At 29.9% G+C, this 25,331-nt stretch overlaps 1 protein-coding gene across 3 annotated transcripts in view; it reads right to left on the bottom strand.

The window, feature by feature from the left end:
* Positions 1-811: 811 nt before the first annotated feature.
* The window catches only part of LOC142322041 (RYamide receptor-like), a 591,685-nt gene continuing 567,165 nt past the window's right edge, over positions 812-25,331 (bottom strand). For all 3 annotated transcript variants that reach the window (XM_075360648.1, XM_075360649.1, XM_075360647.1), the window contains 2 exons: positions 13,026-13,094; positions 812-1,498 (listed from right to left, as the gene is read on the bottom strand). In XM_075360648.1, coding sequence (XP_075216763.1) covers positions 1,238-1,498; positions 13,026-13,094 — 330 coding nt within the window. In that variant the 3' untranslated portion in view covers positions 812-1,237. The remainder of the gene's footprint in view (positions 1,499-13,025; positions 13,095-25,331) is intronic.

Raw genomic sequence — 25,331 nt, 5'->3', positions numbered from 1 at the left:
TTGCTGATGATATACTAATTCTAGCTGAGAGTAAAAAGGATTTAGAAGAAACAATGAATGGCATGGATGAAGTCCTATGCAAGAAATACTGCATGAAAATAAACAAGAACAAAATGAAAGTAATGAAATGTGGTAGAAATAATGAAGATGGACCACTGAATGTGAAAATAGGAAGAGAAAAGATTATGGAGGTAGAAGAATTTTGTTATTTGTAAATTAGAATTACTAAAGATAGAGGAAGCAGGAGTGATATAAAATGCTGAATAGCACAGGCATAACGAGCTTTCAGTCAGAAATATAATTTGTTTACATCAAAAATTAATTTAAACGTCAGGAAAAGATTTTTGAAAGTATATGTTTGGAACATCGCTTTATATGGAAACTTGGACGATCGGAATACCTCAGAAGAAAAGATTAGAAGCTTTTGAAATGTGGTGCTATAGGAGAATGTTAAAAATCAGTTGGGTGGATAAAGTGACAAATGAAGAGGTGTTGCGGCAAATCGATGAAGAAAGAAGCATTTGGAAAAATATAGTTAAAAAAGAGACAGACTTATAGGCCACATATTAAGGCATCCTGGAATAGTTGCTTTAATATTAGAGGGTCAGGTAGAAGGAAAAATTGTGGAAAAATCATTTGGAATATATAAAACAAATTATTAGGGATGTAGGATGTAGGGGGTATACCAAAATGAAACGACTAGCACTAGATAGGGAATCTTGGAGAGCTGCATCAAACCAGTCAAATGACTGAAGACAAAAAATATACGTCGCTGGTATACTATTATTGATTGGTTTCAGGAAGAGCATTCAATTGCTTAATGAATGAAATTACAATTTAAAGAATATATTTCAATATTTTCAACATTTTAAAATAAAAAATGCAGTTATCGCATGTATACATACACTTAATGTGAATGGACATTGTAAAAATATAAATTAAATTATAACTGTTCACAGTTCACATTTAACATAAAATACTGAAAGTGAATTCATTTCCCAATTCATAATCACAATTAACTGGACAAGAATATTAGAATATTCAAAGTATGTTGAATAAAAGAATAACTTCAATGGTAACCTTTGGAGCACACATTAATAAAAAAGAATATATTCTTCTATTCTAATTCAGTTCAATTATGTTTTTGTTCTTGGACCACTTTAATAGAATGATTTTATTTTCTGTTTTCACCCATAAAGTTAGAAATAACCATTTTATTAGTTTAAAAATAAAACATTCATATTTGGTCCTCACGAAGTGCATGATCTGTTTTACGTCTTACAGATAAATAAGTGCTTGATGTATTAGCACGACGAAGTGATGCATTAGGTACTCTTCCAAGTGCTGCACAAAATCCAGCTCTAAATCTTGAGTTCATCCAGCAGTATATAACTGGGTTGTAACAAGTGTGAGACATTGCTAACCAATGGCATGCAAACCAAAAGTATGGCATATGTTGCCAGTTCTGTAGTTCAGTTTGATATTTATCATGTAGTATCTGTAACAAATCAAACAAACAAATATAATTTATTATATAAGAATTTAAATCAATTAAATGAAAATGGATTGTAAAGGATATTATATGGCAAAAAAGAGTAATTTTATATTGTCTGGATAAGTTAATTCATTATTACAATAATAAAAAATATGAAAATATCTACAATAATGACAGGCAAGTTTTTCACTTAGAATAATTAGTATAAGTAATGGGAATCTAAAGATGTACAAAGTAATGATACTTAAGTGTTTCTAAAAATCTAAAATAAAATGCTATTGTATGTTAATAATGTTATTTTTATATGTATAAGATCTTAGATATTACACAGTTACCCACTGATATAAGTTTATAAACAAAGGACACTGATTCCTATTGCCCCTGGTTAAATAAAATTATATGGGTGTTTTAAATTGCACTCATTATAAAGGGGCAAGAGTTACTGACTTCAGCAATGGTAAAAATATCAGATACGGAAGCATTGATATTGCACCAGGTTATGATGACAATAGTGAAAATTTCTTTTATGGTTTGTAAGAAAGCAGCAACATTTTTGCAAGAATTTATATGGCTTTGATTCACTGTGGCAATAATGGTTACTTTAAAGGATATCAAACCAGTAAAGTCAAGTTTATGAAAGTTCAATTCGAGTCTTTTTAAATACATGATAAAACAAATCTTCTTTTTAGTAGACTGCATTGATTCCTTCTGTTTTAATATATGACCGAGCAAGTTAAATATGTATTGAACCTGAGATTAGCTGACGTAGATAGTTTACTAACCAGTATACCAACTGGCCAATCAGTTGGTACATCCAACTGGTTAGGCTGCTACATCCATAATACATTTGCTAGTAATCAGTGCTGCATGATGATAACTTCCTAGTAAATGATAAATTTAGATTTAACAGAAAACTAAAATAACAAAAAAAGAACTATGTAAAGTTTCACTTGGCAAATGGCTATACTGTGATATCTAGAAAGAAAGAATTTTAGAAAATTGTGGATTAAAGTAAGGATATTTTATAAATGGCTTAAAAGGTTAATTAAATGGTTCCCATTGATAACTAAAGTAAAATAAGACACTTCACTTAAGCAAAATCATTACTTTTACATACTTGTTTCATCCATTTTGTTACTTGATGAAATTAAACTGTAACTGCATAAGTTGTTTGCATCATAATTCATAAACTGAACACTAATATAAAAAATGTAATTATTATAAACAGTATGGAATGGTTACATCTTGTTTTTACAACATGGTAATGCCTTCAGAATTTTCCTGGAAGGGTTAAGGGAAATCAAGAACAACCTTAATTAGAACAGCATTACAAAGTACAGAATAAAATAAAAAGATAACTTGAGTATACATATTATAAAAAATAATTGTTTTGTCAAGTAATAATAAATGTGAACATAATAAACAAATAAAATCAATATATAGTAAACTAACAGATGTTAAGATATTGATTGTTAAATATTTCAGTGCAAATTTAAATAAACGTTATGCAGAAAATTCAGTTTCAGCTAATGAATAGTCATTATATGAAAACACATTAGCAGAGTAATATAGTTTCATAAAAAAACCATCCATTTATTTTAAATGATTTGATAAGAAAATCTGTTAGAATGCTTGGTAATTGATTTAAAAATAGAAAGTGAAGCATTGTAAGGTCTTTCTCATAGGTTTGCAATGCAATGCAAATAATAAATGATTTTGCAATGCAAAATCATTTATTAACTAACGCTATGTCATATCTGACATAAAGACAAAACCGATCCCTCAAGCTACTATTTCTTTAACAAACGTGTTGTGTAAAATAATGGAGAGAATGTAAACCGCAGGCTTACATGTTACTTGGAGAAACATGGCTTTTTATCTCCCGACAAGGACAATCTTCCATTGACCATTTAGTGTCAATGGAAACGGCCATACAAAACGCCTTCCTAAACCACCAGCACCTCGTTCCTATCTTCTTCGATATCAAAAAGGCGTACGACACAGCCTGGCGACATGGTATTCTTAACACCCCCAAGAGATGGGGAGTCAAAGGGCAATATGCTTGCTTTTATCCAGGGATTCTTAAATCACCGAACGTTTTGTGTTCGTGTAGACGATTCACTTTCGCATAGTGTCATCTTGGAGAATGGAGTACCTCAAGGTAGTGTATTACCATCTTTTCTATAGCCATAAACAGTATTACCAATTGTGTACAGGCTCCTGTCTTATGTTCTGTATTTGTTGACGATTTTGTTATTTACATTGCGAGCTGTTCAATACCCACAGCAGAGCTACTACTACAGAACACTATATTTCGCCTTGAGGCTTGGTCCAGGACTACTGGTCCTGAAAAATGTGTAATGTGTAAAATGTGTCATCCGACTAAACAAAATGTGTAGTCTTTTCTCAGCTACGAAACCCTTCTGTTCCGCAAGTTTTTCTGAACAGAGAGCTTATTGCTATCTCTCCTTACGTCAAGTTTCTAGGTATGATTTTTGATAGCCGTCTTACTTGGGTCATATAAAGGAATTAAGGACAAAAATTTGTTACAAGACTCTTACCAGCCTACTTTCATTTATTAAACAACGAATAATCATAAGAATTGTATTATTATTTCTGTAAATGTGATATGTATTGCATATAAATGAAATTCGGGCCTATATTATCAAGCAAGTTTCTCAAGTATTATGGACGCAAAAGAGGAAAGGTGATCAAGGTGTTCCATAGCTCAGTGTGTAGCAGGAAGAAAAGCTGCAGAGGCTAGTCCAGTGGATAAAATATAAATAATGTATGCTTAGAAATTAAATTAAGTAATCTGTAAATTAATTGATGACAGACTGCTTCTAGCGGCAAAGAGAGAGTTGCCATGCGTAACTGCCTAGCACACCGCCATTGGTTTGCCCTGCGCCAACAGCAACTAAAATAAAAATGTGAGCAGATGCAACAAACAAAGCCACGCACCATCCGTTTTTATAATAAGTGATACATAGCACTTCTCTAAGAACTAAGGTCTAAAATAATTGATATTTTCAATTCAGATAACTAGTCATAGTAACCAAATTTATTGGCAGAATTTTTCAAAATAAATATTTCAAGAAGTACTGGATAAACAAGATCAGAGTAACCAGACCTGAGATCCACCCACTGTAACAGCTAAATTTAAATGACAAAGAACCAGTTCGCTACCGTGAACAATGGTCAACCATCATTATTAAAGACCACTACCTGAAACTCATTGCAAAATAATTTCACCATGTCCTTAATTGTTTCTTGTTTCATAAGTTTTGTTGTGTTTTTCTTTTTAGCACTTAATAATAATTTATTTTCCAAACTCAGAATACACTTTTTAAGACAAACAATACAATATACAACACAGTTACATATTAGACATAGCTTATGAATTATATAAATACTTCTGTTGACCTACAACAGGCTCACAAGAGTAACTGTAGTTTTCTAATTTAAAACTGTGATGCAATAATTTATGATGAAATAATAATTTTTGTGGTTTAACAATAGTTTGGAAAATTAGGTACTCCTTGAGGACAAGAGTCCTGTTTTAGGAGTTACCATCAATTTATGATTAAAACACTGAAGAATATTAAAGATATATAAATTAGGACAGAAGTGGCCGAGTAGATATTTAACAATTACTAAAGATTATAGAAGTATTAAAGAGAGGGAAAATCATTCAGTTTGTCATTAGAAGTCAAAAGGTGATTCATGAAAGCCATAAGCTTTATGCTTCCCTAGAATAACTAGTCAATTTTAGTCATAACTGAATCAAAAAAGAACTCAATGTTTTCATACTGAATGAACCAGCGCTCAAGTGAAATTCCAAATGAATTTAAACCTAGACTATCTTTCACACAATTTGGCAAAAAATTATAAACCTTTTGTGCCAAAAAAGTAAAAGATCTACGAAAACACTCCTTCTGAGGTCTAGGAAGTACAAAATTACCCTTGCTTCGCATATCTCAGTCACTTAGTCACTTAAGAGCCTTATCTTCACTCCTAAGAAAGAAAAGTTTAGAACCTTAAACAAGTATAAATGCCTCAAAGGGAGCAAGTTCAAGATACAAAAGAAACAGGAATGAATGTGTCCTAGCAAGTATTCTACATATTATACATATAAGACGTTTCTGGCCTATCACGATAGGTCGGATTTTATTAAAATAAGCACCATCCCAACACTCAACACCATATCTTAAACGAAATTCAACCAAAGTCAAGTAAAGCATTTTTAGAACACCAGACGGACAGAAATCCTGAAGATAATAAAACTTTCTCACGTAATATAGCATTTTATTCTTTAGACTAAGAATATGTTTTTCCCATGAAAGATTGAAATCAATAGTTACCCTTAGATATTTCATACTACCAACTTGATCAATACTACCACAACTATACTTAGCTATTCTAGAGCAAGTGAGATTGTGATATCTAACATGTGAGTTGCTAGTTTTCTCACCCTTTAACTGGAAGATTATGTATTTGGATTTAGGTACATTTAACGTAATTAGGTTTTTAGTTAACCACAATCTAATTTTAAATAAGTCCTCTTCAATAGATTTCAAAACTTGATCAAAGCTTTTTTCTCTATAAAAAAAGGACTGTATCATCTGCATATGAGGTCAGATAACCTTGAAATTTGCCAGAACCTAAGTTGTTAATATAAATTAAGAACAGAATTGGGTCCAAAACTGTCCCTGAGGGACACTGAATTCATTCCTGAGCGTATTTTTAATTTTAACCTTTTGAGTTCTTCCCTATAAGTAGGATTCAAACCAGTTAAATACCTGCTTGCTCCATCTTATTTAATAATATATTATGATCGATGACATAATAGAATCTTCATTGATACCATTTACCAATTGTAAGACAAATTTAAGTAAATCATTTTCGGTGCCTAAATTTTTCTGAAAGCCAAATTGATTAACTCTGAAAAATTATTTCTATTAAAAAAGTTAACCAGTCTTGACTTTACTACAGTTTCCAGAATATTTGAAAATTGTGAAAGAAGGACTATGGGCCTAAAGTTCCCAACATAATTATAACTCTTTTTTTTATAAATAAGAACTACCACTGCTTCTTTCTAGAAAAATTTACCCTACTGCAGACTTAAATTGCATACATTCACAAAAAACATGAGAAATATGTTCACACATGAATTTTAGGGCATATGAAATAAAATCTCATCAAAACCAAATGATATTTTGGTTTTCATAGACTTTTAATTTTTTCAATCTCGAGATAATGTGTAGGCATAAGGAAAATAATGGTTCATACTTCCGATGTGGAAAAAATATTGTTATATAAATATTGTCAAGAGGTGATTTTCGTTTCTTTGCAATTCCTAAAAAATAGCTATTAAAAATATCCTAAACCTTTTGAACCTAACTAATTATTTGGCTATTTTTCTCGGCTTTAATTCCATCTATTTCATGTTTTTTATCTAATAACTGGTAAATTAGTTTCCAGTGTTCCCTAGTATTACCAGTGTTATTAATAAAGAAGTTTCTAAAATACGATTCTTTAGCCTTCCTTATGTCATAGTTAAGTCTATTCCTGTACCTACTGTAATATCTTTTTAAATCTAAATTATACAGTTAATTTTTAACTTTTTTAAACAAGATTTTTTTTCTTTTAATTCTATTTAATAAATTATCCGAAACCCAGGGTTTAATTTTTATAACATTTTTATTTGTTTTAAACTCTTTCCTTTTTTCAGAAAATACTTATAAAACTTCATAAAATAGCTCAAAAGTCTGTCTACATCTTTTTCATTAAATACTTTATTATAAGCAGCCTTTAAGATCTCATGTTTAAACCTAAATAAACTAATAGCACTATATTGATGTACAGTATTACATTCTGAGTTCATGTATAAGCAGCTTTTTAATATCACTCCAGATAAATATAATGGAATAATCTGTGATGCCAGTATGTGCGACATCAGCAAAAAATTTTAAAGAAATTTCTTTGAATTATTTACATTTAATGAAAAAAATTATCTATACAAGTATTTGTATCCAACCTCATAGGGGTGTTGACCAGAGACTCCATACCATTTGAGTAAAGCAAAAATTTATGTTTATTAACAATGTCATTTTCCTCTAAAAGATTGAAATTTATATCTCCTACAAGCATCATTACAGGATTGCTATTGTGGATATCTAAGAAAGTACTTAACTCATTAAAAAATACCTCCAGTATCGATCAATGATATCTATAAAAAACAAAAATATTACAAACATGATTATCAATAGACAAAGATAAACTAATGCCATCAGCCAATAAGAAACTGGCCTCATCAACCTTGACTGGAATGTCGTTTTGCATGTACGCTATTAAACCTCCAGCTCTATAAGTTTTGTTACATTTGGCATAAAGATTATATCCATCAATTTGATAATTATTCAGTTATTCATCATAAATCCATATCTCAGTTAATACTATTATTTAGAAAATAATTTTAAAACAATAATTTCACTTAAGAATAATTTTTTCGCATGCTTCTTATATTTTGATGAGTTAGAAATAAAGATTTTTTTTTTTTTTTTTTTTTGTCTTCAGTCATTTGACTGGTTTGATGCAGCTCTCCAAGATTCCCTATCTAGTGCTAGTCGTTTCATTTCAGTATACCCTCTACATCCTACATCCCCAACAATTTGTTTTACATACTCCAAACGTGGCCTGCCTACACAATTTTTCCCTTCTACCTGTCCTTCCAATATTAAAGCGACTATTCCAGGATGCCTTAGTATGTGGCCTATAAGTCTGTCTCTTCTTTTAACTATATTCTTCCAAATGCTTCTTTCTTCATCTATTTGCCGCAATACCTCTTCATTTGTCACTTTATCCACCCATCTGATTTTTAACATTCTCCTATAGCACCACATTTCAAAAGCTTCTAATCTTTTCTTCTCAGATACTCCGATTGTCCAAGTTTCACTTCCATATAAAGCGACACTCCAAACATACACTTTCAAAAATCTTTTCCTGACATTTAAATTCATTTTTGATGTAAACAAATTATATTTCTTACTGAAGGCTCGTTTAGCTTGTGCTATTCGGCATTTTATATCGCTCCTGCTTCGTCCATCTTTAGTAATTTTACTTCCCAAATAACAAAATTCTTCTACCTCCATAATCTTTTCTCCTCCTATTTTCACATTCAGGGGTCCATCTTTGTTATTTCTACTACATTTCATTACTTTTGTTTTGTTCTTGTTTATTTTCATGCGATAGTTCTTGCGTAGGACTTCATCTATGCCATTCATTGTTTCTTCTAAATCCTTTTTACTCTCGGCTAGAATTACTATATCATCAGCAAATCGTAGCATCTTTATCTTTTCACCTTGTACTGTTACTCCGAATCTAAATTGTTCTTTAATATCATTAACTGCTAGTTCCATGTAAAGATTAAAAAGTAACGGAGATAGGGAACATCCTTGTCGGACTCCCTTTCTTATTAGGGCTTCTTTCTTATGTTCTTCAATTGTTATTGTTGCTGTTTGGTTCCTGTACATGTTAGCAATTGTTCTTCTATCTCTGTATTTGAACCCTAATTTTTTTAAAATGCTGAACATTTTATTCCAATCTACGTTATCGAAAGCCTTTTCTAGGTCTATAAACGCCAAGTATGTTGGTTTGTTTTTCTTTAATCTTCCTTCTACTATTAATCTGAGGCCTAAAATTGCTTCCCTTGTCCCTATACTTTTCCTGAAACCAAATTGGTCTTCTCCTAACACTTCTTCCACTCTCCTCTCAATTCTTCTGTATAAAATTCTAGTTAAGATTTTTGATGCATGACTAGTTAAACTAATTGTTCTGTATTCTTCACATTTATCTGCCCCTGCTTTCTTTGGTATCATAACTATAACACTTTTTTTGAAGTCTGACGGAAATTCCCCTTTTTCATAAATATTACACACCAGTTTGTATAATCTATCAATCGCTTCCTCACCTGCACTGCGCAGTAATTCTACAGGTATTCCGTCTATTCCAGGAGCCTTTCTGCCATTTAAATCTTTTAATGCTCTCTTAAATTCAGATCTCAGTATTGTTTCTCCCATTTCATCCTCCTCAACTTCCTCTTCTTCCTCTATAACACCATTTTCTAATTCATTTCCTCCGTATAACTCTTCAATATATTCCACCCATCTATCGACTTTACCTTTCGTATTATATATTGGTGTACCATCTTTGTTTAACACATTATTAGATTTTAATTTATGTACCCCAAAATTTTCCTTAACTTTCCTGTATGCTCCGTCAATTTTACCAATGTTCATTTCTCTTTCCACTTCCAATAAAGATTTATCTTCCGTAAAAGAAGAAAAAAATAAAAATAATAAAAACTTAACAAAATACTACTACATATTATATGTAGTTAACACTACATATTATTTAAAGAAAAAGTAAACAATAATAAAAATTTTAACAAAAAACTATTTAAATTTTCTGATGTCATCAAGCACAATTATAGGAGCACCATCACTTCTGCATAAAAAATTTTTTCTGCTATGTACCCACAAGTACTTGAAACCCTTTTCCTTTTTCAATTCTCTTACCATTGAAAACACTTTCCTACGATCAGCTTAAAGATTTTCATTTATATACACTGGGTTATTGTTTGGCAAGCCCAGGTTCTCTGTTGAGAAGTCCCTCTCTTGACACACCTTCTACTGAAGATGCCATCTTTTACACATCTTCCGGTAAAGTGAACTATAATCATAGCTGGTCTTTTTTGGGTTCTGTTTGTCAACCTATGGCACACATCTATGTCGCTTTCAGATATCGGGTAGTCAACATCTTTAGCAACATCTTGAATTACTAAATCTAAATTTTCATATTCTGTGTATTTCTAAATTATTTGCACAAGAATACTGTTCAAGTTCACTAATTCTGTTTTGCAAAATTAAGTTATTATTTTTTTCTGTTTCTGCTCGCCTGACAGTTCATCAACCTTAGTTAGGACATGTATTTTTTCTTCTCGAGCTTCGAGTGTTTTTTGATAGCGCCCCAATTTCCCTGTGGCATGCTTTGATTGAATATCCCAAATTTCTTTCCATGTCCCGGTTTTCTCTGCAGATTTCGTTCAGTAACTCCACATATCTTTCAGTCTTCAGCTGCCGATTGCAGCGCAGCACTCGTTCTTTTTTCATTTTCACAGATGGCACACACCCAAATTTTGTTTTCTTGTTCAATGAAATTAACTTCTTCTTGAATAAGATTAAAGCACTGTAGATGAAAATTACCACTGCAGTTGCTGCATAAATACTTTTTGATCTGTTTTTAGAAAAGTAGAACATGACATATTAAAGTTAGCATGAAAAACAAATTGGAGTAAAAAATATACAATCAATAGAATATCTTATTATTAAAATAACTAACATATACACATACTATTGAACACAGTTTAAATATTCTATCACTAAAGATAAGACACAACTGCCCAGATACAACCTCACCATATGAGCACTCAATAATAACTTTAATAAACTATTTTACTATATGGTATTTAAGCCTTACTAGAAAATAAAAAAAATATTTTTTTTCCATCCTGTGACTTTAACAAAATGTACATTACAAATGATGTGTTTTAGAACACATTATTTATCATCAAATTTATCAGAATTATAGCTTTTAGAGGTCATCACACATTAAATCTAAAATGCATAAAAAACAAAGTACTTATTATACAATTAAATATTAAAAGCAACAAAGCTGCTTGCTGTAAGTGCAAATTAAATCTACAACAGAGCATGATACAAAAAGGATATATTGACTTGACAATGTCAGATTTTTTTTTTTGTTTGGGAGCGAAAAACGCCTGTGCGTTATCATCGCCCGGAATTTTCTTTAATAAAAAGGTAAAATAAAACTAAATAAGGTTTAAAACTAATATAAATTATATAATAAAAAATTTATTAAAACAAAAGTTAAAAAAGTGAAATAAAACTCAAAACTAATATTGCGAAACTGAATGATTTTCCCTCTCTTTAATACTTCTATAATCTTTAGTAATTATTAAATATCTACTCGGCCACTTCTGTCCTAATTTATATATCTTTAATATTCTTCAGTGTTTTAATCATAAATTGATGGTAACTCCTAAAACAGGACTCTTGTCCTCAAGGAGTACCTAATTTTCCAAACTATTGCTAAATCACAAAAATTATTATTTCATCATAAATTATTTTTATTTTTTTTTTGCTTATTATATGGAACGCTTAAACGGTTTTTTTTTTATCTATTATTGTATGTCTATTGTCTATTACATATATTTAACATGTATTTTTTTTTAAAGAAAATTCTAAATTAATAACAGAGTTTGATAATAGAAATGTAGTGTCTTACTTTTTTTAATATCAGTGTCGGCTTGTTAAAAACAGTTTTATTTACATTACAGAAATTTTTGTTTTTTCAGCGGAAGAAATAATATCTGCGAAATTCTTATTTCGCAGGTTTACAATTTCATTGTAATTTTTTTGGATTATATTTTATATTTGTATTTTAGTAGATTTCATAAGAAAGCTACCTATTGTAATGGGTACCATGATTCGTCTTCTGGAAAAATTCGACATATCTTCGCATTTCACATCTGAAAATTTGAAGTTTTTCTTAACTTTAAGGTGAAAACATTTTTATCCCCTACTTAGCGCCAGTGAAATCTGTCTCTGCCTTCCGGCAGCTGAAAGAGACTTTTTTTATTTACTTATTATTATTAATTAATTTTATTAATAAAAGAAAGAGATTATTAGTTAATATTTAGCAGTAAAAAAAGGATTCTGTATGCATCGGGTCGCACTAGTGGTCCACTCTGCACCAATAGCATCAGTTGGACTAACACAACCTCACATGAACACACACAAGACTAAACAAAGAAGAAAGCATCCCCAAGCCAACTCCCTGTTATCAATGTGACTAGCGTTAAAACATTATATGTCTATTAAAAGTTATTAACTCGCTCCTTAAAGTCTATTTTAAATATATAAAAACACCAAAATGTTCAGAAAAATATTCTCTACACACTAATATTTCTTTTCTTAAAATTTTTTTGTAAAATACTTAATATTCTTACAAATATGATACGGACGTGTTGAGGGTCCAGGGGGCAGAGCCCTCAGGCTAGACTAAATTATAACTTCTAAATGACTACTATAATTTAATTATGAACAAAAAGAGAGAAAAATGAATTATAATGAAAGTTAGCTTCACTCTAAAGAAAAGAAAAAAAACAATATGTATAACCAAACTGTAGTAATTAGAAAAGTTAAACTTACCATATTAATTTCCATGAATGAATTTTCACACATCCTACTTCTTCAGTTGGTGTTGAATTCTATAATTACATTATAATATAATTCTTTTAAAAAATTATTATTTTAATTTTATTTTTAGATTGTTCTGTGTTTTGAAATTTTGAAGTATTATGAAAGTATATGCAAATTTTTCTCTCCAGTTCAAATGTGTATATGTATGTATATGTTTAAGTTTTTGTGTGTTGAGAAAATTTACTCACCAGAAGCATATTAAATGGTAACCAGCATACTGTAAATACTACAACTACTGTAAGCATCATCTTGATCATCTGAAATAGAACAATTAAAACAGTATGTAAAAAAAATTAACAAAGTAATGAACTTAAATTGTACATATACGTATAGTTTTAAAATACATAGCATGTTAATCAGTTTGCTATTTTTTCCTGCAATAATGGACCGATTGTGTCTTCTGATCAGAAGAGACATAAGCATAAATATATATATATATATATATATATACACACACACACATAAGTATGCAAATACTACCTTGTTGTCTATGTTAAATAAGTACACGAACTGTTTTTCTGATATTAAATCTATATATTTGAGTCAAGGAGTTAGTCTTCCAACAAACCTCCTTTAATAAGAATCTGTTTAAATAAGAATCTCAATATCTTTCAAGAAGAATAACTAATAGTGATAATCAAATTTCAAATATTAGGTGAAGTGGGTACAAATGTAATGAATTGGTGAAAACCAGCACCCAGATTAAAAGAATCACTTTCAACAGCTATTGTGTGATAAAGGTATGTATGATTTGAATATTTTTGAAATTATGGTGAAAAAAATATTTGAGCATTCTTCATCAAAATTCAGATTGGTTCTTTAAAAAATAGTCTTGAAAAATATGAACTACTAAAATTAATTTTGATGTTTGTTATGATGTCTAATGGGGGACAGTAAAATTTCTAAACAATATTCTTCCTACAAATCACTGCAACACTGAAGTTTGTAAAACACCAAAAATTATCTTTGTAATTAAACAAAGAAAAATATCAGTTGATTCCTTGTGTCGATGAGTGTAAAAATATGAAAAAAGAATGGAAGGGCAAAATTATTCATAAAAACCAGGAAGAATTTAAAAAAGGCAAAACAATTGTCATTTAGAAAAGGGTAAAGTTACTTAAAGGATACTAGTAGGAAGATAATTGCTCTGTAAATCTAATACTCATTGCTTAAGGCAAGTACTTCAGTCATTCCCAATTTCTCAGTCTTTTGTTCCATCACTTTCTTTTGGTACATTACAGTATTCTTTATTTCTTTGATGTGACCTTACTTTTGTGTATTAACAAACTGATGTGTTCAGACTTGTTTTTTGTTTTAGGTATTTTGTAAAATATTAAAAATAAATATATTCAGAGATTTTATAAAAAATAATATTTGGAAAAATAAAGAATAGCTGTTAAACAGGTGTTAATTTATTTTAGGTATATTCAAAAAACATACTCCCAATAGAAAATGAATTGCATTTTTTTACAGACTTTTCAAAGAAAGAATGGTATAACCTTCTGTTGCATGATGAGAGGGGGAAGGGGGGTATGAAAATGAATTTTCTTTGTTTTGAGATATGAGGAGTATGAAAATACTCAATGAAATTGTGGTTTCCTTATACATTTATTTATAGATATATTACATGTATACATATATTACATATTATTTATACATATATTTATAGGCCTGTGTAAAAGGTTTGTGGCTCAAAATCTCCAAAACTACTGTATTATTTTTCATTGAAATTCAGATATGCTGTAGTAGTGATATCTGAAGTTGTGCATGTGAAAATTTAATGAAGATTGGTTAAGTTTTTCTTGAGCTATTCTCAATGTAAGGTTGAACAAATATGAGCAGGGCAAGTTAGAAGCAGGTATGTTATGATGCTGCAAGTTAGAATATTAAAGTTTCTTTATCTGTGGTATCTATCATTAGTAATATCCCTATAATTTTTATTTTACGTTAGAGTTTTTATTGTAGTGTATTTTTGATGTGTAACTATTTTTTATCAATCAAATTTTTGGAAAAATGTTAGATTAGATGAGTTGATTTTTACACTCATACATATCATCCTCATTCATCCTCTGAAGTATAATCTGAACGGTAATCACTGGAGGCTAAACAAGAAAAAGAAAGAAGTCTAGTATGCCTTATTCATAAATGGCAAATAATAATCTCTTCATGATAGCTTTTCCTGCATGAAGAGCTACATAGTGTTCTTTAAAGGGTGAAGTTTATTGTTGATGGTAGATTTCTATTCACATTATAATCATCACAAACTTATAAACAAAATATAAAAATACATATCTATTTTTTGTACTAGGTTTATAGATCAGATCACAAATTATTGCATGTTATTCAATTCTTAAGCTAATTTGTTTGAATTTTAATCTTGATGAAGCTAGACTAAATACAAATTGTTATCTAAAATGAAAGACTTGTTGATTTATTATAAATTTACTTATCTTTGTTCTTAGCATCTGTTTGAATTATAATATATAATTACATTTTGTGTTTTTATCAATCAAGCAAATTTTAATAAAAAGAAAATTACTTTTTTATATTTGTAAAAGATAAAGATGTATATAAAATAGTCTTCAAAAAGCTTGATTTCACTTGAGAAACTTACCTCTACTGATGTATATATATATTTTTTTTTCAATCAAAATAATGTTATTATTTAGCTATAAAATATTACAAATATGTACATTTAGACTGAAATTAGAACTGACTGTATTATTATTATTATTGGAGTATTATAGATTCTAATCAGTCATTAGAACTGATTATGTCTTCTGGAGTAATTTCTGTGTAATATGAAGTGAGTCATTATAATTTTTATTACGTACAACATTTTTATTCTTTGACTATTCTTCTCATATCACATTTGAAGCCAAACATTAGTTACTACTGGTCTTGTCAGGAGTATTTTGCATTGGGGACAATGACACAGATTGCATCATAAAATTTAAATTTAAGGAAAATTGAACTTGGAAAAACGAAATTTGTAGACTTTCACTTATATCTTTTTTTTTAAAGGAGTTTCTTATTGGAGAATACATTGCTTTCTTAATAATTACGGAAAACTTATCATTTATCAATTACTCTTATTTATTTATCACTTTTTTAGAGTAAAAAAATTTTGGGAATTTCCTGCTGTTTTTTTTTTTTTTTTTGGAAGCAAATAGCAGTTAATAACCTAGGGAATTTAATTAAGAACTTTTTTCTGCAAAAACAATTTACTACATTTTTAATTACAGACATAAATTTCTAGCTAAATTCTTAAGAGTTCGTAAAAATGTAGCATGAATAAAAAAAAACAGAATACTGATGAAATATTTTTCATTTTTTCCTCCAGTTTTTAATTTCGGAAAAAAAATTTAGAACGATTCCTTTTTGAGGTTTTCTTTTACAGGAGTAATAGAAAAATAAATTTCAACGATATTTCAAGATGGTGGTCGATTCCAGGAACCAAGTAGTAAGTAGATAGTTAAAAAAAACAATGCATACTTTCAATTTCAATGCATACTTTATAATCAGATTTTATAAATATTATGGTACTTTTCAAGAAAAATGACCGCAAATGTCCGAGGGAAGCAAGCGTAGGATAAGTTTGGTTAGATTATACCTATAATTATATTTATTTATTATATAAAGTTAGGTTATAATTTTAATTTATTTTCTCCTTTCAGTGACGCCATCTACTACTAACTGACTAACTCCAGATCTTCTTTCTTTTCCTGTTTAGCCTCCGGTAATTACGTTTCAGATAATACTTCAGAGGATGAATGAGGATGATATGTATGAGTGTAAATGAAGTGTAGTCTTGTACAGCCTCAGTTCGACCATTCCTGAGATGTGTGGTTAATTGAAACCCAACCACCAAAGAACACCGGTATCCACGATCTAGTATTTAAATCCGAGTAAAAATAATTGACTTTACTAGGACTTGGAACGCTGGAACTCTCGACTTCCAAATCAGCTGATTTGGGAAGACTCGTTCACCACTAGACCAAGCCGGTGGGTCGACTAACTACAGATCACCTTTCTTCTGCGGGAATCTTCTTGAAAAGACCTTTTTATCGAGTACCAGCACAACCACTTGTTCCCTTTAAATCGGCGGTTTTTTTCAAACGAATTTCATTATTCATTATTAATTTATGGGCTACAGCATTATTTAAAATTTACGATCACAGAAAATTTACTTACTACAGTCTACTGTATGGACTTCCGTCGGCCAAGTATCCCTTATTACTGCATCGTGTATTTTCTGGAACGGATTCTTGTCCCTTAACATCACATGAATTCGACGAAGTAGGATTCCAAGTGGTGCCTGGCAGTTCCCTGGTACTTATTATTTCAACAACCCCAAATTCAGGACCAATACCCAATTCACAGTGACACCGAACGATCAACACTTGACAGTTCGAACGCCCAACTATATAGAAAACGTATGACGGTCACAAAGCTGAGATTCAAATTTTTAAGACACGTACTGACGCGCATATTAACTTTGATCGCAAACACATTAGTTGAAACGCTATAAAACACCATCAGTTTTGTAGACGTACAGCGAGTCCGTTTCAAGATGCCGGTTCAACCGGTTTCAAGAAGTCCGGTTCACGGTAGAATGCCTCACAGTTGCAGGAACTCAATGGCATCGTGTTCATTATTCGGCAAATTCCAAAAATTCATGTTAAACGACAGTAGCGAAATTGAACTGCTTTCTCGACAAACACACAGAACCAACTCTTTGTAACCGGCTACAATTCATAAGGTACAGATACCAAGTTGAATTTACATCATTGTAATAAGGAAACTTATTCTTATCTTATCCTTTCCGTTTTTGGCATTTAATAAAACAGGTTTTCTATATTGTTAAAAATAAATAAACTGGGTATTTAAATAAATAATCAGTGGCGCCCTATTCGATAAAAGTACCAAACTTTGATATCTGAACTACTACGTATTAAAATTTTAGCAGTTGAAACTATAAAAAAAAATAAAAAATAAAAATCTGATGATAATTCATTACACTACCGGCTCGAATTATCATGTGCTCCATTTGATATAAACGTTAGTAAAGTCAGAATTTAAAAAAAAGCCAAGAGAAATTTTTATTTATTTCAATTGGTACTAGCTCGAGCAATTTTTACGTTAAAATAAAAAAATCCACATGAATACTACTGATTGGATCACATTATGACCGTCCAACAATACGCTACATTGAACCATTGTGTGAAAACCTCGATAAATATAGTTTAATAAACGTATTCAAGTTATCGTTTATTCTAACTGTACATTACTGTCACCATTCAAGGTAAATTCGAGTTCTGTGAAAAAAGGAAATAAGAATAAAATCAATGAATTTCACAATATGTTTTTATAAAACATATTTGATTTCAATATGAATGAACAAAAAGCTTTATTAAAATATTTCTGATTAGATTTGCGCAAGACTAAATACCACTTTCTTTAAGTATGGTTTAATAAAACCGTTAAAAAATATAGTCAAAAGAAAAAAGATTAAATCTTTTTTTTTAATTTTTACTTATTGAAGGCGGCGCCAAATTAAAAATAATCAGCTACCAAAAACTTACTAACTCTTAACTTGGTTAGGCTTAACAAAGTAAAAATCTCTTAATTTGGTTAGTCTTAAAAATGAAAAAATTAAAAAAAAAAATTAAAACGTTTTACTTCATCCTGTGTTTGAAGTTGTTTTTTTGTTAATTTTAGTTAACAGTTTTTTTTCCCTTTAAAAATGAGTAGGCTTATGGTGGTGATTATTATACAAAAAACGGTGACTATATGGAAAAGAATACCGATAGAAGAAAAAATAAAATTTGCATTTAAATTGAAAAAAAAAAATGAAGTAACTGTTTAAAGAGTGGCTAATGTCTCTCGACTTTTTTTATTTTATTAAACCGCTTAGATTTTTCAAGAAAAACCTCGCTGAAGTGAAAAGTAAAAAAAAAAAACCTTAAGAAAGAGATAATCCATTATTTTAATTAGAAAAATAAACTTTGGTAATATAAATAAAGTTTTACTTAGTAAAAAATAAGTTTTTTGCGGCAGCAAGTAAATCATAATTTAAATAAACCTTCTTTCTTTCTTTTTTCCTGGTTAGCCTCCGGGAATTATCGTTCAGGTATTACTTCAGAGGATGATATGTATAAGTGAAAATGAAGTGAAGTCTTGTACAGTCTTAGTTCGACCATTTCTGAGATGTATGGTTAATTGACATCCAACCACCAAATAACACCGGTATCCACAATCTAGTATTCAAATCCGTGTAACTGCCTTTACTAGGACTTGAACGCTGGAACTCTCAACTTCCAAATCAGCTGATTTGGGAAGACGCGTTCACCACTAGACCAACCCGGTGGGTTAATTTAAATATACCTGGTAGGATCTAATCATACTAGCCTAAAATTATTTGATTCACCTTTGCTGTGCTTCAAAGTAATAAAAACCACATTGAAAAGATGTAATAATTATTGTGACAAAAAACGTGTACTGTTATTTTTGTCACATGCACACCAACATTGCGCTTTTTTCGGATCATAGGCCTACATACTTGTATCATGCAAATAAAATTTTTACTTATAAATTAATTTAAAGGTTATAAAATTTAAGGTTATAAATTAATTTTTGGAGACTAACGTCAATGGAATTTAGCATAGGTCACTATTCTGTATTGATCTTCGCTTTATCCACATATTCTTGCAAATAAAACAATATTTTTTATAAGAAAAAAATGACTGGTATCCTTCTAAAAAATATGGAAAAATTGAATTGTGAGAAACATTGTTTATTCTTTGAGTTCAACATACATGAAGATGTGATAGCCTACGAATAAAGTGATCTACGTAATTTACAGAAATAATCTACAAATATCTTGACCGTGGTCACTGAAGAAAATGCCAATGGTTGTAGAAACTTACTAGTATGGTTAAATTTTTTTAGACTTTTTTTTGTTTTTGGTATTTAACGACATTGCGTAGTGTTTTAATTTTTTTTCTTATTAATATGAAAATTATATTCACCTATTTAAAAAGTAAGCCATTGCTCATTATAAGCTTGAAATGATTCCTTAAATCAAAGTTTTCTATGTAATTTTTATTGTGATATTGCTTAGTACATTTTTCCACGTTGATTTGAATTTTTTATACAAGCTTTGCAGAAAAAAAATTGTCTGGTTTAGGTCACCAGGAACTTTTCTCTCAGTGCATACATTACAGTCTCATTACTTCTTTATTAGAGATTTCATTGTTTGGTCAATTTTGTTTTACTGTTTAGTGTATACAATTTCTTCTTAGTCTTTGGTATGTTTGTTTCGGCTTGCAATGACAAACTTATCTCTTGTAATCTCTCTGGAGTACTTTATTCGATATCGCTGATTTATCATAATTCTAGTAGATATTTTATAAAGTAGTTAACTGTTAACCACAGATAACTTACATCAGAAGCAAAAAATTAACCAAAAAATGTCTGATAATCAAGACAACGAAAAACTCAAAACTTTTACCAGATATTGATAAAATCAGTACCAAAACAAAAGTTATTGTATAAATTGACCCATTTACGACCTTAAATATTTACGAGATATTAAAAATTGCTAAATAAATGTAAAAAACATTCGTGGCTGCTGACAGGAGGCATATGAGTGGAAAAGATAAACCATACACAGTACTGTCATCTATATTACAGAAATGATTCTTTATTGAACTTGCTTGCTCGGTTCATAACAATTTAAAAAACTTAAAAGAAATTTGGTATTCCCGATAACTTAATCATCACCGATTTTGAAGATTTCGCCACTAAAAGTGTTTCTTTCCTCTAATTGCCCAAACAAATAGATGTTCTGTTTGAACTTGACCTTTTGGCATTTCGTCTGCTTGTTTGCGATGCAGTTGGACAAAAAGCATTGAAATTATGTACTATGAGACCTTGCTAATAAGCAGACTGACAAATTTTTTAACAATTTAAGAAAACATTTTCCATTTTAAAAAATGGCAACTGATAGTGTTCTTAAGCAGGGGTGGTGGCTGGGAGAGTAATACAGAAGTATTACAATACAGAAGGAAAATTTCCATCTCTATCCACTAACACATGTTGTCCCCCCCATTCGTGCGACCTACTACTGAAGTCATCAATCAATTTCGGTTTGTCTTTCAATGACTAAGCGTTAAATAATTTACTCCATACTTTTACTCATTTTTACAATATTATATCTAGTATTTGTCTGTGAAATCGAGCTCTCTTTCTATCATATTACTCTACAACAGTGATTCTCAACCTTTTTAGCTCCACAATCTCCAAAAAGTAAAAAAATATATAATGAATATTTTGTGACCCCCACAACTGCAAGCCAATGAAACCTAGTTAAAACTATTTAGCTGCATTGATAGTGACGAATATGAACATGGGTGTATGAAGTGTACAAACATAAGCAATTTACAGATTCCAACTTGATGTGTACATGCTCGTAGTAATTTGGTTTACTTGCATAATATTTGTTGTGAGAACACCATGTTTGAATATCCATATGATACATTTGAACACATCGTGCTCTCAGCAGTATAAAAGAGGTTTGCAGAACGTCAGTTTAGTTTCGATTGCAAAGCGAGCTGTTGGCTTTATTTAAGTTTTTAAAAATGTAGTTTCATTGAAAATAATAATTAAGATTTCGGTTTTTTAGTGTACAGTCGTACAGTCAAACAGTGTAGCTATTTTTTTGCAATTAGATACTTATGCAAAATGGATAAATTTGTGAGACCCTAAATGAGCCTGTGGGTCGGCTTTTAAAAAGACAAGATTGTACAATGACAGTTATTTAAATTATGGTTTTATCTCATTGTATGGAAAGCTACAGTTGGTTGTTTGCTTTCAAGTCCTCTCTGATGAAAATTAAAATTAACTTATCCATCCAAATTAATTTAACACTTGGGAACTAAATATCCGTATCGTAAAAGCTAACCCTTGGATTCTTTTGAAAGAAAATTACATACTTAGAGAAATCAACAAGTTTCTTTTTGTAAATCAAGCCTTATCTTTATTTTTCCTGTTTGGCCTCCGGTAATTAGCTTTCAAATAATACTTCAGAGGATGAATGAGGTTGATATGTATGAGTGTAAATGAAGTGTAGTCCTGAACAGTCTCAGATTGACCATTCCTGAGATGCGTGGTTAATTGAAACCCAACCATCAAAGAACATTGGTATCCATGATCTAGTATTCAAATCCGTGTAAAAATAACTGACATTACTAGGACTTGAACACTGGAACTCTCGACTTCCAAATCAGCTGAATTGGGAAGACGCATTCACCACTAGACCAATCCGGTGGGTGTTGTAAATCAAGCCATACTGATAAAAGTACACTTGTCTTATACCAAGGGCGGAATGGATGCACAGCTTCCTTCACAGACATGCTCTTGCCAAGGAAAATATGGCAAAAAATCTCAAACAAATTCTTTTTAAGCTGTAAAAATGGTGCATTTTATTAAAAGTCGACCATTATAGAATAGGCTGTTTGCTAAACTATGTGGTGAAATGGGAGAAAAGAAAACGTCTTCTCTTTTCCATACAAAAATCAGATGGTTATCGCAGGAGAGATTGGTTATTCGAATTGGAGATGAAATTAATAATATTTTCCAGGATAAACAAATGCCATTTTTAATATTTTTACAGATAATAAGTAAAATGTTTAGAAATGTTAATGTTAATGTCTTTAGAAATGTTTTTAAATTAATGACAAAGTTTATTCTTTCAATAAGAAGCTTGCTATCTATCTGCATTATTCGCCTTCAAAGCTAACATTTTTACGTTTCTACTCACTTTCGATTATATTGAGAAAATTTTGGATAAAGAAGATACTATTTCTCACCAGAGTTTGGATAACATGAAGATGCATTTGGGTGAGCTAAAAATTCAGTTGGTTAAGTATTTCCTGGAAGATAAAAGTGATTTTTTGAAGAGATTAGTACTGAATCCATTTAGTTAAAACGTTGTTGCAGCTGCTAAGTTATCAGTTGAGATTCACAACCTGCTCACATAAATGTCTGCCGATACTACTTTACAACTATAATTGACATCTGAAGCTTTAGATAATTTTGGCTTGTCAAAGTGAATATGGAAATTTAGTCACAGAAGCATTGAAAATATTAATTCCTTTTACTACATCTTATCTCTGTGATAAGGGGTTTTCTTTATAAGTACTTATAAATGTAAGTAAAATGTATAAAATAAATGATTTTTTCTCATAAAATGATTTCATTATTGTTTATGAGTAAAGTTGTAGACTAATTTTGTGACCCTCCTTTCATATCACCATGAACTCTGTGGGAGTCGCAACCTGCAGGTTGAGAAATGCTGCTCTACAGTTATGTGCCTTTCTCAATATACTGTTAAATACTTAATCTTATAATGGTTGGATAAATTTATTTGGAATAGATTGTCTTATATCAGGTCATCCACAAATTTGTTAGGTTATAAAATCTAAAAAAAATTGTATCCTTAATGAACAGTTGAAATTTATCATTCATTGATTACAACAAAATCTTTTTTTCTCTTCTAACAACATCTAAATGTAATCCTCCTCATTTGCATTTTTCTTCAGTTATACCTACTACTTTAAGCCAAAGTCAATTTGTACAGGAGGATCCTAAGAATGATGAACATCATGTATAATGTATATTTAAGAAAGAAAGCGTAATTTCTTGAGAAGGAAGCATATTTATATTATATTCATTTAAATATTAAACAATTTTTGTTAAACTACCAAATTTTATATGTGTTACCATTTTTGATTATAAATTTTTAAAATATTACCCTTAAAATGTGTAACAATGAAGTAAAGAGCTCTGCACAAGTAGTTAGTGTTAACATAAAAAGTTAAAAATAATTAATTGTAACAAAATAATTATGTTTTGATGCTACGATACAAATTTGATATATTTAACAAATACCATGTTAATAATGAACCATTTAATGTAAATGATGTTGTAACTGAAATGTTAACAGTATAAAACTTTTAAAGAGTTATTTTTTTTAACATGATAAATATTTTGAAATAGAAGCAGAAGATGGAAAATTCAGCTTTAAAGATCTGATGCTTCTCAATTAAAAGCGTAAACATCTCATTTATTTGCAGTATTTTTAAAAATAGTTTATTAATAATCCATAACACTATGCAAAATATCATATTTTTATTAAAATAATTAAAAATAAAAAAAATCAGTTAAAGCTTTTAAACTAAAAGTTGATTTTTTAACATTTTTTGATATTTAAATTTAGATTTTGGAAAATAAAGAGGCCTTGCTATAATTTATGGGTACCTTAGACTCTAGTTTGGCATTTTGTATGAGTCTGGAAAGGAGTGTCTCTACAAAGTGAAAATCTTATAGAGTTCAAATTTAGAAGTAATTATCATATTACTACTAGAAGGAAGATAACTATAACGGATCTAAGCTAGCTTAGAAAAGACTAACAAAATTTCAATAACAGTTATAAAAGAACTAGGAAAAGAGAATAAAGTAGGGGAAGGGTAAAGGAAGGAATGATCAATCCATAAAGAAGTTTAATTGTGGATCATCTTGCCAAGGATCATTTTTAATTAACCAACTACTGCTTCTGAAGCAGCATAGGCTAAAAATTAGGAAAATAAGGGATCAGCCAAAATTTTCAGTATTGGGTTTTTGCAAATGTTAATGTTTCAGTGTTAATTTACTGTTCATAAAAATCAAATGTAAACAATATATCACAGTAATAAAAATTTAATTAAGTCATAGTTACAAAAATTAAAAAAAAAACCTGTTTACAGTTTTTAACAAAAGCAAAGAAAATTATGGGAATATAATTATACTCCCATAATTTTCTTGAACATATGAAGGTTAAACTTCCATTTTGGAAACTATTGGTTCGGTAATAACTGAGATGGCTTAGGGTGTAACATTCTGGAAGTTGAAAAGTATTGTGTTTATGCCTGAACCCAAATTTAATAAACTTATCCTGATTAATAAAGCTAAAACAACTTTGTGGGATTTTACTTTATCGCTTCTTGTTGAATGGATGATCAATGTATATCCCGGTTAATATATTATGTTAAGCTATTATTGATGTTATCCTTGACCAGTATTTTGTTACTGAATTCTAAGTAACTTCACATCATAGACTTGTGATCCCTGGATATAAAAAGTTACCAGTATATTCATTTCATGAACTAGGGGCTAGGGATTCAGCTGCTTATTAACCTCAAATAAAAAAAAAAAAACATGAGAGAAGATATATTGACCTTTGGAATATTATCTTATGAATCAATAAAAAAAATCTACATCTCTTTACATCATTCAAAGATATCTGTTGACATTTGAAGAAAAAATTTTAACGAATAATTTGTGGGCATGGATATATGTTTTTATGATTGTTTTATTTGTTGCATTAGGATGCTCAGCATCATTTACCTAATAATGTATTAAAAACCTTATACTATACACTTATTCTGTTATAA

Source organism: Lycorma delicatula, chromosome 3 (genome assembly GCF_047948215.1).
Source record: "Lycorma delicatula isolate Av1 chromosome 3, ASM4794821v1, whole genome shotgun sequence".
Taxonomy (NCBI): domain Eukaryota; kingdom Metazoa; phylum Arthropoda; class Insecta; order Hemiptera; family Fulgoridae; genus Lycorma; species Lycorma delicatula.
Note: the sequence above shows the minus strand (reverse complement) of the source record. Positions and strands in the feature narration are given on the sequence as shown.